Below are 15,040 nucleotides of genomic sequence, written 5' to 3' on the forward strand. Positions count from 1 at the left end.
GGTGAGAGGGATGTGTCCCGGTGTCTGTGTATTAGGAGGAGGTGAGAGTGTTGTGTCCCAGGGTCTGTGTATTAGGAGGTGAGAGGGATGTGTCTAGGTGTCTGTGTATTAGGAGAAGGTGAGAGGGATGTGTCCTGGTGTCTGTGTATTAGGAGGAGGTGAGAGGGATGTGTTCCGATGTCTGTGTATTAGGAGGTGTGAGGGATGTGTCCCGCTGTCTGTGTATTAGGAGGAGGTGAGAGGGATGTGTCCCGGTGTCTGTGTATTAGGAGGAGGTGAGAGGGTTGTGTCTAGGTGTCTGTATATTAGGAGGAGGTGAGAGGGATGTGTCCTGGTGTCTGTGTATTAGGAGGAGGTGAGAGGGATGTGTCCCGGTGTCTGTGTATTAGGAGGAGGTGAGAGGGATGTGTCCCAGTGTCTGTGTATTAGGAGGAGGTAAGAGGGATGTGTCCCGGTGTCTGTGTATTAGGAGGAGGTGAGAGGGATGTGTCCCGGTGTCTGTGTATTAGGAGGAGATGAGAGGGATGTGTCCCGGTGTCTGTGTATTAGGAGGAGGTGAGAGGGATGTGTCCCGGTGTCTGTGTATTAGGAGGAGGTGAGAGGGATGTGTCCCAGTGTCTGTGTATTAGGAGGAGGTAAGAGGGATGTGTCCCGGTGTCTGTGTATTAGGAGGAGGTGAGAGGGATGTGTCCCGGTGTCTGTGTATTAGGAGGAGAGAGGGATGTGTCCCGGTGTCTGTGTATTAGGAGGAGGTGAGAGGGATGTGTCCCGGTTTCTGTGTATTAGGAGGAGGTGAGAGGGATGTGTCCCGTTGTCTGTATATTAGCAGGAGGTGAGAGGGATGTGTCCCGGTGTCTGTGTATTAGGAGGAGGTGAGAGGGATGTGTCCCGGTGTCTGTGTATTAGGAGGAGGTGAGAGGGATGTGTCCCGGTGTCTGTTTATTAGGAGGAGGTGAGAGGGATGTGTCCCGGTGTCTGTGTATTAGCAGGAGGTGAGAGGGATGTGTCCTGGTGTCTGTGTATTAGGAAGAGGTGAGAGGGTTGTGTCTCGGTGTCTGTGTGTTAGGAGGAGGTGAGAGGGATGTGTCTAGGTGTCTGTGTATTAGGAGGTGAGAGGGATGTGTCTAGGTGTCTGTGTATTAGGAGGTGAGAGGGATGTGTCCCGGTGTCTGTGTATTAGGAGGAGGTGAGAGGTATGTGTCCCGGTGTCTGTGTATTAGGAGGAGGTGAGAGGGATGTGTCCCGGTGTCTGTGTATTAGGAGGAGGTGAGAGGGTTGTGTCTAGGTGTCTGTGTATTAGGAGGTGAGAGGGATGTGTCCCGGTGTCTGTGTATTAGGAGGAGGTGAGAGGGATGTGTCCCGGTGTCTGTGTATTAGGAGGAGGTGAGAGGGATGTGTCCCGGTGTCTGTGTATTAGGAGGAGGTGAGAGGGATGTGTCCCGGTGTCTGTGTATTAGGAGGAGGTGAGAGGGATGTCTTCTGATACCTGTGTTTAGACACCAGCAAATGGATGATATATCACTTAAAAAAATAATAATAAAGGCAATACCAAATATAGTGTAAATGTCACAAGACACTTTCACATCAGAGATATGCACTCAGGTTCTAATTTTCGTTCTTTTTAAGGAAGGTTGGAAAATGTATGTTCTGATCCTGGTGTATTTGGAAACACTGAGACACAAACACACACTCACCACATCTCTGACTACTCAATGAATTTATTTTGGCTTTTGCAGGATGCTCTGCAGTAGAGAATATATTGCGCAGCAGGAAGGGGGAATTCTCAGAGATATGTGGTCTTTCAGGAGATAAAACGTCTTAACATCCAATACAAAGTATCCCACGGCAATGCCGGCCTCTCTATGTACACTTACATACACAAATATGTATGACAATGAAGAGGTACATACATTTGTCTGTGTGCTTTTATGTATGTACAGGTAAATAAATATACGTGCATATGAATACGTATATATGCACAAACCCATGGGTATACATGTTTGCGTGCATAAATATACTAACACATATGTACGGCAAAATTTAACATTTATATGTAGTATACAACAAATGTGGGAGACAGATACAGTAGAAATTCCCTAAACGCACACTCTATTTTATATACATTTACATACATACACATAGAAAACCCTTACATACATATTAATTACACACATACCTGGGAACTCAGACGTGTCCCCCCTGTTCCCTAGTATTTAGGCAGATTTGTAGCTTCTCAGGGTAAATTGGTAATATTCAGGGCACCTGGTAGGATTTCCAGGTTGAATAGGAAGGGTCTCTAGGATTCGTTTTGAATTGGCAGATTCTCATGATCGAGAGGTGAATGGGCAGAGTCAAGGTTACCAAGGTGAAAGGGCAGATTCTCACTAGATTCTTGAGATAATGGACAGATTCTTAGGGTGAATGAGTATTATGAATGACATTATAACCGTATTTAATGACACTTAAAGCTCCCAAGACAAGTTTATCGTACAAATATGACACAGACGAGATCCCTGCTTCAATTAGCGATCATTCACTGAAGATACATTTACTGCTGCTGGGGTTTGGGTTCCCCAGGAGTTCGTTTTTTTAACACTTAGATTGTCTGCGATGAGCTATTAGATATTTAATACTGAGAAGATTCTCGGAATCAGCTCACGGACAGTTCCCAGGTATATGTATACTGTGTATATGCAGGTTGACGTGTGCGTATAAATATACCAAATCTCAATCCAAACACATTCCCCCAATACAGTTTCTCATTTCTTTACTTGTGCAAATTTCGGTGGTGTTACCAGGTTGAGAGCCACATATAATCCTGGTTTTGTGGGTTGAGATCGCTTTGTGACCACACTGAAAACCAAAAATGCCCACTCTCCAACAGTGGGTATAGTACAGAGGAGAACTGCAAGATTCCATCTAATACTAAGGGGGCAGAATGTAGTCTTCCAGGGTCTTCACCCTGCCAGAGTTTCCGGATTTATTCTATTAGTATGTAAACAAACATTTAACATTCAGTATCACCAAGCAATGTGCTTAAATAGACCCGGTGTGTGAGAGAGAGGCCCTGGAAGACAAGATTTCAACTCCCCCCAATAAAACCAGAGATAGAGGTAAAATAATACATTGTTCAGCTATGGCAACAAAGTTTAAAACATATTTTAGGATATAAAGGAGCGTTTTAACAATCAAGAGGATATACATATATATTAAGAGACTCTTGATTCTTACATTTTTTATTTTATTTTTGCTTACACCTTAAAAATCCTTTGGGATGGACGGAAAGGCTAATAGGACCAATTGAAGGCAGCTAAAGTGTTACTAAAAACACATTACAATCTCATCGTCTTAGGAAAGTACTGAAGGAAAACCTCTACACCCTGTTCAGATTAACTCTTCTAGAATCAGGGGGCGAGCAATACATTGTACTGGTTCCTTAAAGGGTTAACGAAAGCTTTCCAACCCGACCTCCCCTTTCCCCTCTCACACACTTCTTGTTCCTCAGGGCAGGTAGCAGTCAAGAGAGGCGCATGCTTTTGGCAAGTTGTAGCGAGAATTGCGTCAAGGTGTCACTATTCTCTCACTTGGGGTAGTAATCCCCAGAGAGCAGAAGGCACTTTGTTCAATCCTCAGTATGGCTGAAGGTAGGTGCAAGAAGAGGAGGCATGAGTTGGGGTTAAAGGGAACTAAATGTGTCTTGCAGTTTAAACATCTGTCCAGTTTCCGTAGTGACCACCAGAAGTAAAACTGGCAGAGAAGGACATGCAAAGCCTTCGCCTGCAGTACACCATGACTGGATCCAACACAAAGCAAGTGGTGCTCTTGCCAACAGTCATTTGAGAGGCCTTCAAGCTAAACTGGGGTGGGGAGCAGGCCCAACCGCCAGGCTGATGTATCCTTACAGCCAGTCATGGCTCTGCTTCTACAACAGAGTAAGGACACGTATCACTGCCTCAACTCCCTTCCGATGCTTTTGCAAGAGATGATGTACGATTCATAAGGAGCATGCAGAAGACAGCAACCTGCCAGCCCGCAGCAAAGGACAATGAAAAGAGCCATCCATGTAGACAGCCATCATAAGCCAACATCACAATAAGACTGAGTTCTGGCATGATGCAGCGGTCCTTAGTACAAAATGAAAATGTCTGTGAGCTGGCATAGTGAAGAGCATGAATGCTCGGGCTGCCAGTCTCTTGCATCACTGGGGGGCCCCCAAAATGGTCTGGTCCTTCTCCATTCCACCTGTCTCACCGTGCTCCTCCATCCCGGCCTCTTTCCTCTGTCTTCTCTCTCCTGCGTCCCGCCTCCCCACTTCCAGCTTCCACTTGTCCCTTCCCTCCAGTGACAAGGCTGCTTATCTCATCTGTTGGAGATCGCCCAATGCTTCCATCCACCTGTACTCGAATGTCAGGAGAGATGGACAGTTGATGGTGAGGGACTAAACCTCCATTGTCTGTGCATTTAGGGTATAGGTATGTTTTCATCTGACCCTTTCCCTTTACATTAACTGTTCCTCTGTAATCAAAGTCATAACCCATTTTCACCAGCACTCTATAGCTTTCTTCACTTGCCTGAATACGACACTCAACACCTGTAGTGTCCATTCTGCTAGCAATGTTGACGGTGTCACCCCAAATGTCATAGAGAAGCTTGGTGGTTCCAATCACACCAGCTGTCAGCGGTCCATGGTTGAAGCCAATACGTAACTTGAAGTTGAACCAAAGCATGTTGTTGTTGAAATCGTCCACCACACTCATCATTTCCTTGGCAAACTCAAATAGTGTCTGTAAGTGGCGGTGAGGCTGGTTGCTGTCTTGGCATTGGGATGGGTTTAGTCCAGAGGCAGCCATGTAGGTAGCTCCAATGGTCTTGATCTTCTCAATGCAGGAGTAGTGAGGTTTGCTAAGAAGCTCATCAAAGTCCCCGATCAGTTCATTGAGCACACGATAGCACTCCTTACCACCCTCATAGTTCTCTTCATAGAATTCACTGAAATTGACAATGCTGGCAAAGATGACTCCAGCATCATCGTGGTTCTTGGAGTAGCTTTGAGAAACCTTTAATTGCTCAGCCACATGGTAAGGTATGATGTTGCGTAGGAGCCAGTCTGCTTGGTCTCGCATACTTTGGATCTTAGTGCGGTGAAGGTCAGCCTCCACATCCCCATGGTAATGAAGCCGGTAGCTGACCTCAAACTCACGGTTCAGGAACCACACCAGCAAGAGGAGGAGAAAATAGGCAACAGCTAGCTCTTGGCCGAGGAGCGAGAAAGGGCTCCCCCTTCTATCAGGGTGCATACTGATGTGTGGTGGCATGGAGGACCTGAAAGAAAGAAGAAAAATTAAGTAACATTGTTCAGGACATTCCACTTCCCTGACTAAACATGGTTTTGTCAGAGAAAATGCAGTGTTTACATTACAGCCTAGAGATACCTTCATTGGAAGCCTAGAGATGCTTCCTGGGGCAGTGCTGCACAGTGTGACTGACATTCAGTGTCTCCACCCTCTGCATGCAGACACTGAACTTTGCTCATAGAGATGTTTTTGATTCAATGCATCTCTGTGAGGAGATGCTGATTGGCCAGGGCTGTGTTTGGATTCCGCTGGCTCTGCCCCTGATCGGCTTCCTTGACAATCTCAGCCAATCCAATACTTTCCTATGGGAAACCATTGTGATTGGCTGACATCACCACTTCTGATGATGTCAGCTAAGGGGGCCGAGCCAGCACCAGCAGACTGGAGTAAAGGTAAGATTTTACTATATTTAAGGGCACATGGGGGACTAGATGGTGTTTTTAACATTACAGAGTCAGAGAGGGAGAGAAGCTTGGAGAGAACCTAAGTGAAGCCATCACGATGCCAAATTAAAATATATAAACGTTAGAATGATCCATTCCAGGTTTAAGTAGCTGATAAAAGGTAACTGAAAAAACATTGTTCCCTCGCATATTCCAATTATGGATGGTAGTAGCCGTGATTCTCAATACCTATCCTATATGTGACTCAGGGTTATTTTGAATACAGGTAAGATGCCGTATCAGCCTATTATGGTGGACCTCCTGGGTATTAACCACATGGATGTTAGTAAAAGCTATAGACTATAAAACCGAAGCTATAGACTATAAAAAACAAACACAGCAATATTTATTCACCAAAGTCTGAATGCTCCTGTCACAGATAGCATCATTTTCCATGGACCATCCAGTGATATTAGGAAGTGATAAAAGGACATTTGTTTGATTTGTTAGTGATGTTATATAACAGTGTGATGTGATAAAACATAGTGACATACAATAATATTAAGTGATGTAATAATATTGAGTGACGTAATAATGCAAGTATTGGATACAGTGATTAAATAATACAGAGTGATGTAATAATGTAGGTATAGAACACAGTGATGTAATAATATAATATTGAGTGAAGTAATAATGTAGGTATTGGATACATAGTAAATAATACAGTGATGTAATAATGTAGGTATAGAATACAGCAATGAAATAATATAGAGTGATGTAATAAAAATGTTATAGAATAGAGTGGTTAGTCATAAGTGATGCCATAATACAGGGATATAATACAGTTATGGAATATTCCTGGGTGATGTAATAATGTTAGGAAATAATATACTGTAGTGATGTAATAATACAGGGATATAATACAGTAACGTAATAATACATGGATATATTACAGTGATGTAATAATGCATTTATATACTTATAATAGGTTTTTGGAATATTAATGAGTGACGTAAAACCAGGAATTAAATAATGAAGGCATACATTGCTATTCTACAATATTACTGAGTGATATAATAATGAAGGCACATAATAGATACATTAACTCGGAGTGATGTAATAATGCAGGGCTATAATAGAGTGGTGAATTAACACTAATACAGTTATTAATTCATTAATACATAAGAGTGTTGTAATAACAAGGACAGTTGAAATAATACAGAATAGTAGACAATACAGTTATTCAATATTTCTGCGTGATGTAATAATACGGAGATATAAATGATCGATACATTAATGAGTGATTTATACATGAAGATTTTCTGAATTTAAACCTAATTCTTCAAACGATTTTATATTTTTAAATAACCCTTTTTAAAATATGAAGATATATAAAATATATCATGCATATAAAAAAAGTATATATCCAATATTTTTTTTAAAAATCTATCAATGTTTTACAATGTTTTTAAAATTATTAACTCATTTTAACATTTTATTAATCTTACAAAAAATCTGAAATTATTTAAAAATCTTATCCAAAAATCTGAAATCATTTTAAAATTGCATCCAAAAATCTGAAATTATTTGAAACGCTTATGCTAAAATATTCAAATCAAGGCTGATTTATGTACAGAAGTCACAATTAAAGTCTATGGTCATTTTTGAAGATAAATGATTTGAAATGTTTGATCCAACAGATTGAATCAGAATCAGAAATGATTCCAAACAAATTAAATCAAGGCCATTGTTGGAAATTAACATAACAGGTTTATTCTCTAAATATCAGATTGTAGAAAACTGAAAAGCAAAATGCTAAATTTGCAGACATATTTACTAAAGTGAAAATTGTCAGGAATTAAAAAATTCTGATTTTAAACAAAAATAGCCAAAATGTAAGGATAGGTGACTTGGAAAAAGTTTTGGCTTTAAAATTTGAAATTCCCTTTGAATTCCTGACAATTGTCACTTTAGTGAATAATTCTGTTAGACTGATGTAGCTGTTTTGTGAAACAGGATGTAGTCAGGGCTGGATTAACATAGGGGCTGATGGAGCTGCAGCTCCAGGTCCATGCCCATGGAATATGCCCATTGAGTAAAAAAATATATATATTATTTTTTCTACTTCTCTTCATATGTTCCTGCTTAAGTTTAGAAGAATGCAAATACTGCATGTTCTCTTTCTTCAACACTCACTACATACACCTTTTCTCTGTCCCAGACTGTACAACACGAGCGTTTGCCTGCTAGTAAGAAAGTTAGGAGAGAAGTGGACAATTGAGTGCTAGGGGACAGTCCTTAGAAAGCGTGGAGCAAGCATTTATGCCGAGCTCAGGGTGCTGTCTGCATAATATGCCCTTAGTGGCCTGCCTGCATTATTGGCAGGCAGCCTGACATGCATTCACGCCAGACTGACCTTCTAATTCTTCGGGCAGACACGTCCCATTTTTGGGCATGTACGCCCCTATGGGTCCCTGTTGGGATCCGTGGCTCCTTCAGCGCTGGCGCAAACCAGTCGCCATTCAGAGGCTGAGAACGTTATGAAAATTTGCACAGAATTAACATTAGCCAACATGGAACTCTAATAATAATGCCCCAATGATGCTGCCTGATGTGGAGGTGCATAGCGAAAATGCTACACATGCAGACTCTAGGAGCATGACCACTTCAAATAAAAGAGGATATAATAAAAATGAGTGATTTAGAAGACATTATCTGATACTTACGTATAATTTGACATGTCTGACTCTGGGATCATCAAAGCACTGCAAAACAAGAATAGAGAGTGCGATAGTTTAAATTTGTAATTAAAGCACGCTGGACTGGACACCCTTTATTGCACACAGCCTGCGGGACAGATATGGCGTGCTATGAATCTGGTCCGCAGGAGTTACAGTGCAGCAGGAATGCATGAAACAAGGATCACACACTTTGCACTGCTGTGCATGACTGCTAGGACTAAGACGACAGTCCAGGACAAAGGAACTCACACAGTTGGAGAGAGATAAGAAGGGGTGCAAGAAGATAGAGGCCTAGTGGAGACAGAGAGGAAGGCAGACAGGTTTTGAAATCTTCAAAGGGGAGCCAAGAGAGAAGTGTACAAAGGGGGCAAAAAAAGACAATTTTAAATGGAAAATAGACAAGAGATGCATGATCGGATCCTATCTTTTTACCCCCTTCCAACTTTTTTTATACTCTCTCACTCTATCTCCCTTCCCTTTTTTCTCTCTCTCTCTCTCTCTCTCTCTCTCATTCCTGCTCGTACACTTATTATTACCGACCTTTTCTTGGCCCTCCTTGGATGAGCTATGGAGAATTGTGGTTAAGGTAGCGACAGAGTGCATCATTAACACGGATGATGCCTTATCTATGAGGCTTATTATTTAACATGGGTATATGGTATCTCTGTACTTGCATTTACTGTGCCTTGGTTTGTCTAAGTGTCTATCTGAAGAAACCTTTATTGAATATAAAATGGAAATAGACTGATTAAGAACAAAAAGATATGATTGGGGAAAATACTGAGACAGAGGTCAAAGGATAACGTCCAATAAAACCCCACAGAGATAAGGTAGATGCCTGAAAGCATATACACACACACATACACGCACAAACACACATATACAAACGGTACACAGAATTCTACAGTCAGCCCTCCATTCTTGCATTCATCTATAATACATAGTTACATAGTTACAATAGTTACATAGTTACATAGTTACATAGCTGAAAAGAGACTTGCGTCCATCAAGTTCAGCCTTCCTCACATATGTTTTTGCTGTTGATCCAAAAAAGGCAAAAAAAAAACAGTTTGAAGCACTTCCAATTTTGCAACAAACTAGGAAAAAATTCCTTCTTGACCCCAAAATAGCAGTCAGATGTCTCCTTGGATCAAGCAGCTATTACCCCACTAATTAGAAATTATATCCCTGTATGTTATGTTTTTGCAAGTATTTATCCAATTGCAGTTTAAACATCTGTTTGGACTCTGATAAAACCACCTCTTCGGGCAGATAATTCCATATCCTTATGGCTCTTACTGTAAAAAAAACCTTTTCTTTGCCTTAGATGAAATCTCCTTTCTTCCAGCCTAAATGTGTGACCACGTGTCCTATGTATAGCCCTGTTTATCAATAGATTCCCAGATAATGGTTTGTACTGGCCCCGTATATATTTGTATAATGTTATCATATCCCCTCTCAGGCGACGTTTTTCCAAACTAAAGAGATTAAACATTTTTAACCTTTCTTCATAACTAAAATGCTCCATTCCTTTTTATCAATTTTGGCAAATAAACTTGACGCTCCTGCTTTTAATGCTTTATAATCATGCAAATATAATGATCACATAAATAAAAGCTCCTGCTCCCCTGAGTAAATAGTTTAATTTGTGGGTATTTTTTTTTTTTTATGACGGAAGCATACTGTGGCTACTGAAGTACATGGCGAATGCACAGTCTCTCTCATAGAATTCCACGAGAGAGCTTGTGTACCCATTTAGCATAATGTGCTGGAGCCAATTATAGCTTTACTGTTGCAGTGAAAAAACAGAAAGTCTGTAGTTTAAATACAGGAGACAGGAGCAGATGCAAAATTAAGAATTATTTGTTTTAATTAAAAAAAATAAAAATGCAAATTAATTATTATGAAAAATAAATTCTGTAAAAAAAAAAGTACGATTATTGCAAACACAATCTACCTACTGCTTATAATATACATGTCTAAAGTTTTTATACAAAACACAAAGATAAAGCACCGCGCTTACAGCAGCAGTAGCTTAGTATCCAACAGCTTAAAATACATAGTAAAAACAAAGAGAACGTTACCTGAGCTCTGGCCTAAATCCCCATGTACATGTAAACAAAAGAGCCTCCATTTTGTTTAAATGTACATGGGGATTTAGGCCAGAGGGCAAGTAACGTTCTCTTTGTTTTTACTATGTCTAAAGTTTTACTTTAATATTAACCCTCCTGTCAATGTTAATAAATTCATCCATTACTCACTACCAAAGGACGCTGTGAAAGGACACGTCATCAAATTTTCACATGGAACATGATCAGGTAACAGAATCTGACCCAACAAATATTAAAAGTAAAATTCTCTCAAAATTCTATACAAAAAAAAAAATATATAACAGCTGTCGCTTCCATCTCTTGCATTTTCCTTACCTTTTCTGGCAGAGGGGCAGGTGGATCAGTAACAGGAGAGCGGCGCCCGCGATGGTGGCCAGGGTAGAGCGTAGCCAGGAGCTGAGCTGGCAAAAGTTACAGTATTGAACCATCGGGATCAGGAGGGCAGAGCAGAGAAACATGGTGTACTGCGGAAATAGAGAGAGGTCAGTCACCACCGCCGTTTACAAATAGCCGCCATATTGAAAACGTCTGTAATTCTATAAACACATCTACGTGATCTGTATGACCGTTATATAAAGTTAGGCTTATTTTTCCAGCACACTCACACTCGCTCCATAACATACAATAACGTGACAGTGCGTGGTAAGAAATGGCCTCACTGTCCCTTTAAAAGCAAATCACAATTAATCTACTATTTAACGTAATGTTTGAATTCCTAATATCATAGTCCTATTCATACAAACGTAGGCCTCAATTTAATACGCTTTCTAAAATATTTATCTCCGAAAATTCCCATAGACTCTATTGGCGACTTCTGTAGATAATCATTGAAAAAGTTTTTCTAACAGTATTGAATCATCTGGACAGCTTTTTAAATTAAGGCCTCATAGTGAGGCCAGTCAATATTTTGTTAACATTTATACCTGTTATATGTGAAACACAGTGCCTTTTAATAAAAAGGATTAAAACCAAGGTGATTGCAAATTACAAAATCCTGCACAATCCATTCTAAACTTGCTTTAACACTGACATTATTTATAATCCTAACACAGATTAAGGAACAGCACACACATAAAAATACATTTTTAAATTGTATAAGGTTACACTATAGTCACCTGAACAACTTTAGCTTAATGAAGCAGTTTTGGTGTATAGAACATGCCCCTGCAGCCTCACTGCTCAATCCTCTGCCATTTAGGAGTTAAATCCCTTTGTTTATGAACCCTAGTCACACCTCCCTGCATGTGACTTGCACAGCCTTCCATAAACACTTCCTGTAAAGAGAGCCCTATTTAGGCTTTCTTTATTGGAAGTTCTTTTTAATTAAGATTTTCTTATCCCCTGCTATGTTAATAGCTTGCTAGACCCTGCAAGAGCCTCCTGTATGTGATTAAAGTTCAATTTAGAGATTGAGATACAATTATTTAAGGTAAATTACATCTGTTTGAAAGTGAAACCAGTTTTTTTGTTTTTTCATGCAGGCTCTGTCAATCATAGCCAGGGGAGGTGTGGCTAGGGCTGCATAAACAGAAACAAAGGGATTTAACTCCTAAATGACAGTGAATTGAGCAGTGAAATTGCAGGGGAATGATCTATACACTAAAACTGCTTTATTTAGCTAAAGTAACTTAGGTGACTATAGTGTTCCTTAAAAAGCTGGTGAGGGAAAGTCAGTTGGTAAATTCCCTGACTACAAAGTATGTTCAAGGGTCAACTCAGCCCTTTATCCTTCCACAGTGGATAAAATGAGTGCCATCAATTGGGTAATAATAACATCTATTACTATTCAGCTGCTGATTTGGTTAACTCTGAGAGTGCTTTGAGTCCCACTGGGAGAAATGTGCTATATAAATACTAGTAATTAATTATTATTATCACTACCTATCTCAGCAAACAAATATGAGGATTTAATTCCACCATACGGCCATATTGTGTTAAGACCACCACTACTTCACAGTAACCCAATATCGGTGGGCCCTACACTAATTCAAACGTGGGAGACAAATCAAATAGTCCGAGTGCTGAATAAGCAGAAGCGTATTAAAATAATAATAAACTGTTTATAAACCTGTCTGTCTTAGGTGAAATAATGGATAATTATACAGAAATAAAAAGTCAAAAGGTGGAGTGAATATGTAAATACATTCTACACATCTAAGACCTTTGTCGATGTAAACATTTACTGAAAATACTTTGCGTACGTTCTTATTTTTGAATTTACTAAAATACTCTATTAAGATGATGTCTATAATAAAAAGCATACACATATACTTTATATTTGAATTCTTACAAGGGATATAAATCTCTGCTTTAGGAATCTAAATATAAATGTACACATGCAGTCAAATCCATGTATTATTAGATTCATGATTAATATCCAATAGACTTGTACAAAAATGAGTTTGAAGTGATTCGTCGGAATAAAATTCCTGTGAATTGATACCAGAACAAACAGATTCCAAATCGATCTCACCTGAAGACACCACAGGTAGATCGATTCACAGAATCCATTCGCTCGACAATTACCAGTAAAATTATTTGGACAAATAGCATAACATTTCTAAGATCCACCACCCTCGCCACGACTTACATGTATATTGGTGAAGAAGTCACACGTGATGTAAGAGAAGACCACAGTGGCTGGCAAGCAAACGAGGACTGTGCCAATAAAGTGTCGGGGTAACCACCCCGAGATCATTTCCAAGAACCGCCTGGTGCATAACATCATGTCCTCCAGGTAAAACGCCATCCTGCATTGGGAAAACCAAAACAACGTAACGAAACCGCCACAGATCACATGTCACGTTGAGCAGCTTTGGGAATTTGTGGCTATAGTTTTGCAACTTGGTTGCCAGTGCAATCTTACAGCCACAAGTGTTGGAGAGAAAAGTGAGAGGAGGATCTAGAGGAAGATGCCATGTATCGATAAAATTAACATCAGATTAAAATGAATTGAAGGGACACTGTAGACATCAAAACAACTTTAGCTTAATGAAGCAGTTTTGGTGTATAGGTCATGCCCCTGCAGTCTCACTGCTTAATTATCTGCCAATTAGGAGTTCAATCGTTTTTGTTTCTGTTTATGCAGCCCTAGCCTCACCACCCCTAGCTGTGACTCACACAGCCTGCATGAAAACTAAATAGTTCAATTTTAGATCAGATGCAGTGGCGGATCCAGGGGGGGGGCAACGGGGCAATTGCCCCCCCCGAGATTCTCCCCTGCCGGCTAGTGCAGGGCTGACATTGCCCAAGTGCCAGCCCTGCAATGTGCCTGCAGACCGGGGAGGGAGATCAGTGATCAGTGATCTCCCTCCCCGGTCCGCAGGCACATTACTGACAGCCGACCGGAAGGGAAGGGAGAGAGGACCCGGGAGCTGTTACCAGCAGCTCCTCCGGGTCCTCCTCTCGCGAGATTTGGAGCGTTGCCGCGGTTACCACGGCAACGCTCCAAATCTCGCGAGAGTGAACTCTAGCCCTGGAGCGCGGGCTAGAGTTCACTCCTACCACTGGGACCACCAATGAACCCCACTGGACCACTAGGGAACGAAAGATGTCCCCCCTCCTCCCAGTAAAGGTAAGAAGGGAGGGGGGACATAAAGTATATATTAATTTTTAATTAAATGTAAAAAAAAAATAACCACACACATTAAAAAAAAAGCCCCCCCCCATCCTTCTTCTACACACACATTGCCCCTGCCCCCCATACACACACACACACACATTGCCCCTGCCCCCCATACACACACACACACACACATTGCCCCTGCCCCCATACACACACACACACACATACACACACACACACATTGCCCCTGCCCCCATACACACACACACACACATTGCCCCTGCCCCCCATACACACACACACACACATACACACACACACACATTGCCCCTGCCCCCATACACACACACACACACATTGCCCCTGCCCCCCATACACACACACACATTGCCCCTGCCCCCCATACACACACACACATTGCCCCTGCCCCATACACACACACACACCCACATTGCCCCTGCCCCCCATACACACACACACACACATTGCCCCTGCCCCCCATACACACACACACCCACATTGCCCCTGCCCCCCATACACACACACACACACACATTGCCCCTGCCCCCCATACACACACACACACACATTGCCCCTGCCCCCCATACACACACACACACAGCCCCTGCCCCCCATACACACACACACATACATTGCCCCTGCCCCCCATACACACACACACACACACATTGCCCCTGTCCCCCATACACACACACATTGCCCCTGCCCCCCATACACACACACACATTGCCCCTGCCCCCCATACACACACACACAGCCCCTGCCCCCCATACACACACACACACATTGCCCCTGCCCCCATACACACACACACACACATTGCCCCTGCCCCCATACACACACACACATTGCCCCTGCCCCCCAT

The 15,040-nt window shown here is 41.6% G+C and overlaps 1 protein-coding gene across 1 annotated transcript in view; it reads right to left on the bottom strand.

The window, feature by feature from the left end:
• Nucleotides 1-1,700: 1,700 nt before the first annotated feature.
• The window catches only part of ADCY9 (adenylate cyclase 9), a 104,348-nt gene continuing 91,008 nt past the window's right edge, over nt 1,701-15,040 (bottom strand). Inside the window, exons 7-10 of the mRNA XM_063430558.1 lie at nt 13,180-13,339; nt 10,905-11,053; nt 8,464-8,502; nt 1,701-5,322 (exon numbers count right to left, since the gene is read on the bottom strand). Coding sequence (XP_063286628.1) covers nt 4,248-5,322; nt 8,464-8,502; nt 10,905-11,053; nt 13,180-13,339 — 1,423 coding nt within the window. The 3' untranslated portion in view covers nt 1,701-4,247. The remainder of the gene's footprint in view (nt 5,323-8,463; nt 8,503-10,904; nt 11,054-13,179; nt 13,340-15,040) is intronic.

The sequence above is a fragment of the Pelobates fuscus genome, chromosome 8 (assembly GCF_036172605.1).
Source record: "Pelobates fuscus isolate aPelFus1 chromosome 8, aPelFus1.pri, whole genome shotgun sequence".
Lineage (NCBI taxonomy): Eukaryota > Metazoa > Chordata > Amphibia > Anura > Pelobatidae > Pelobates > Pelobates fuscus.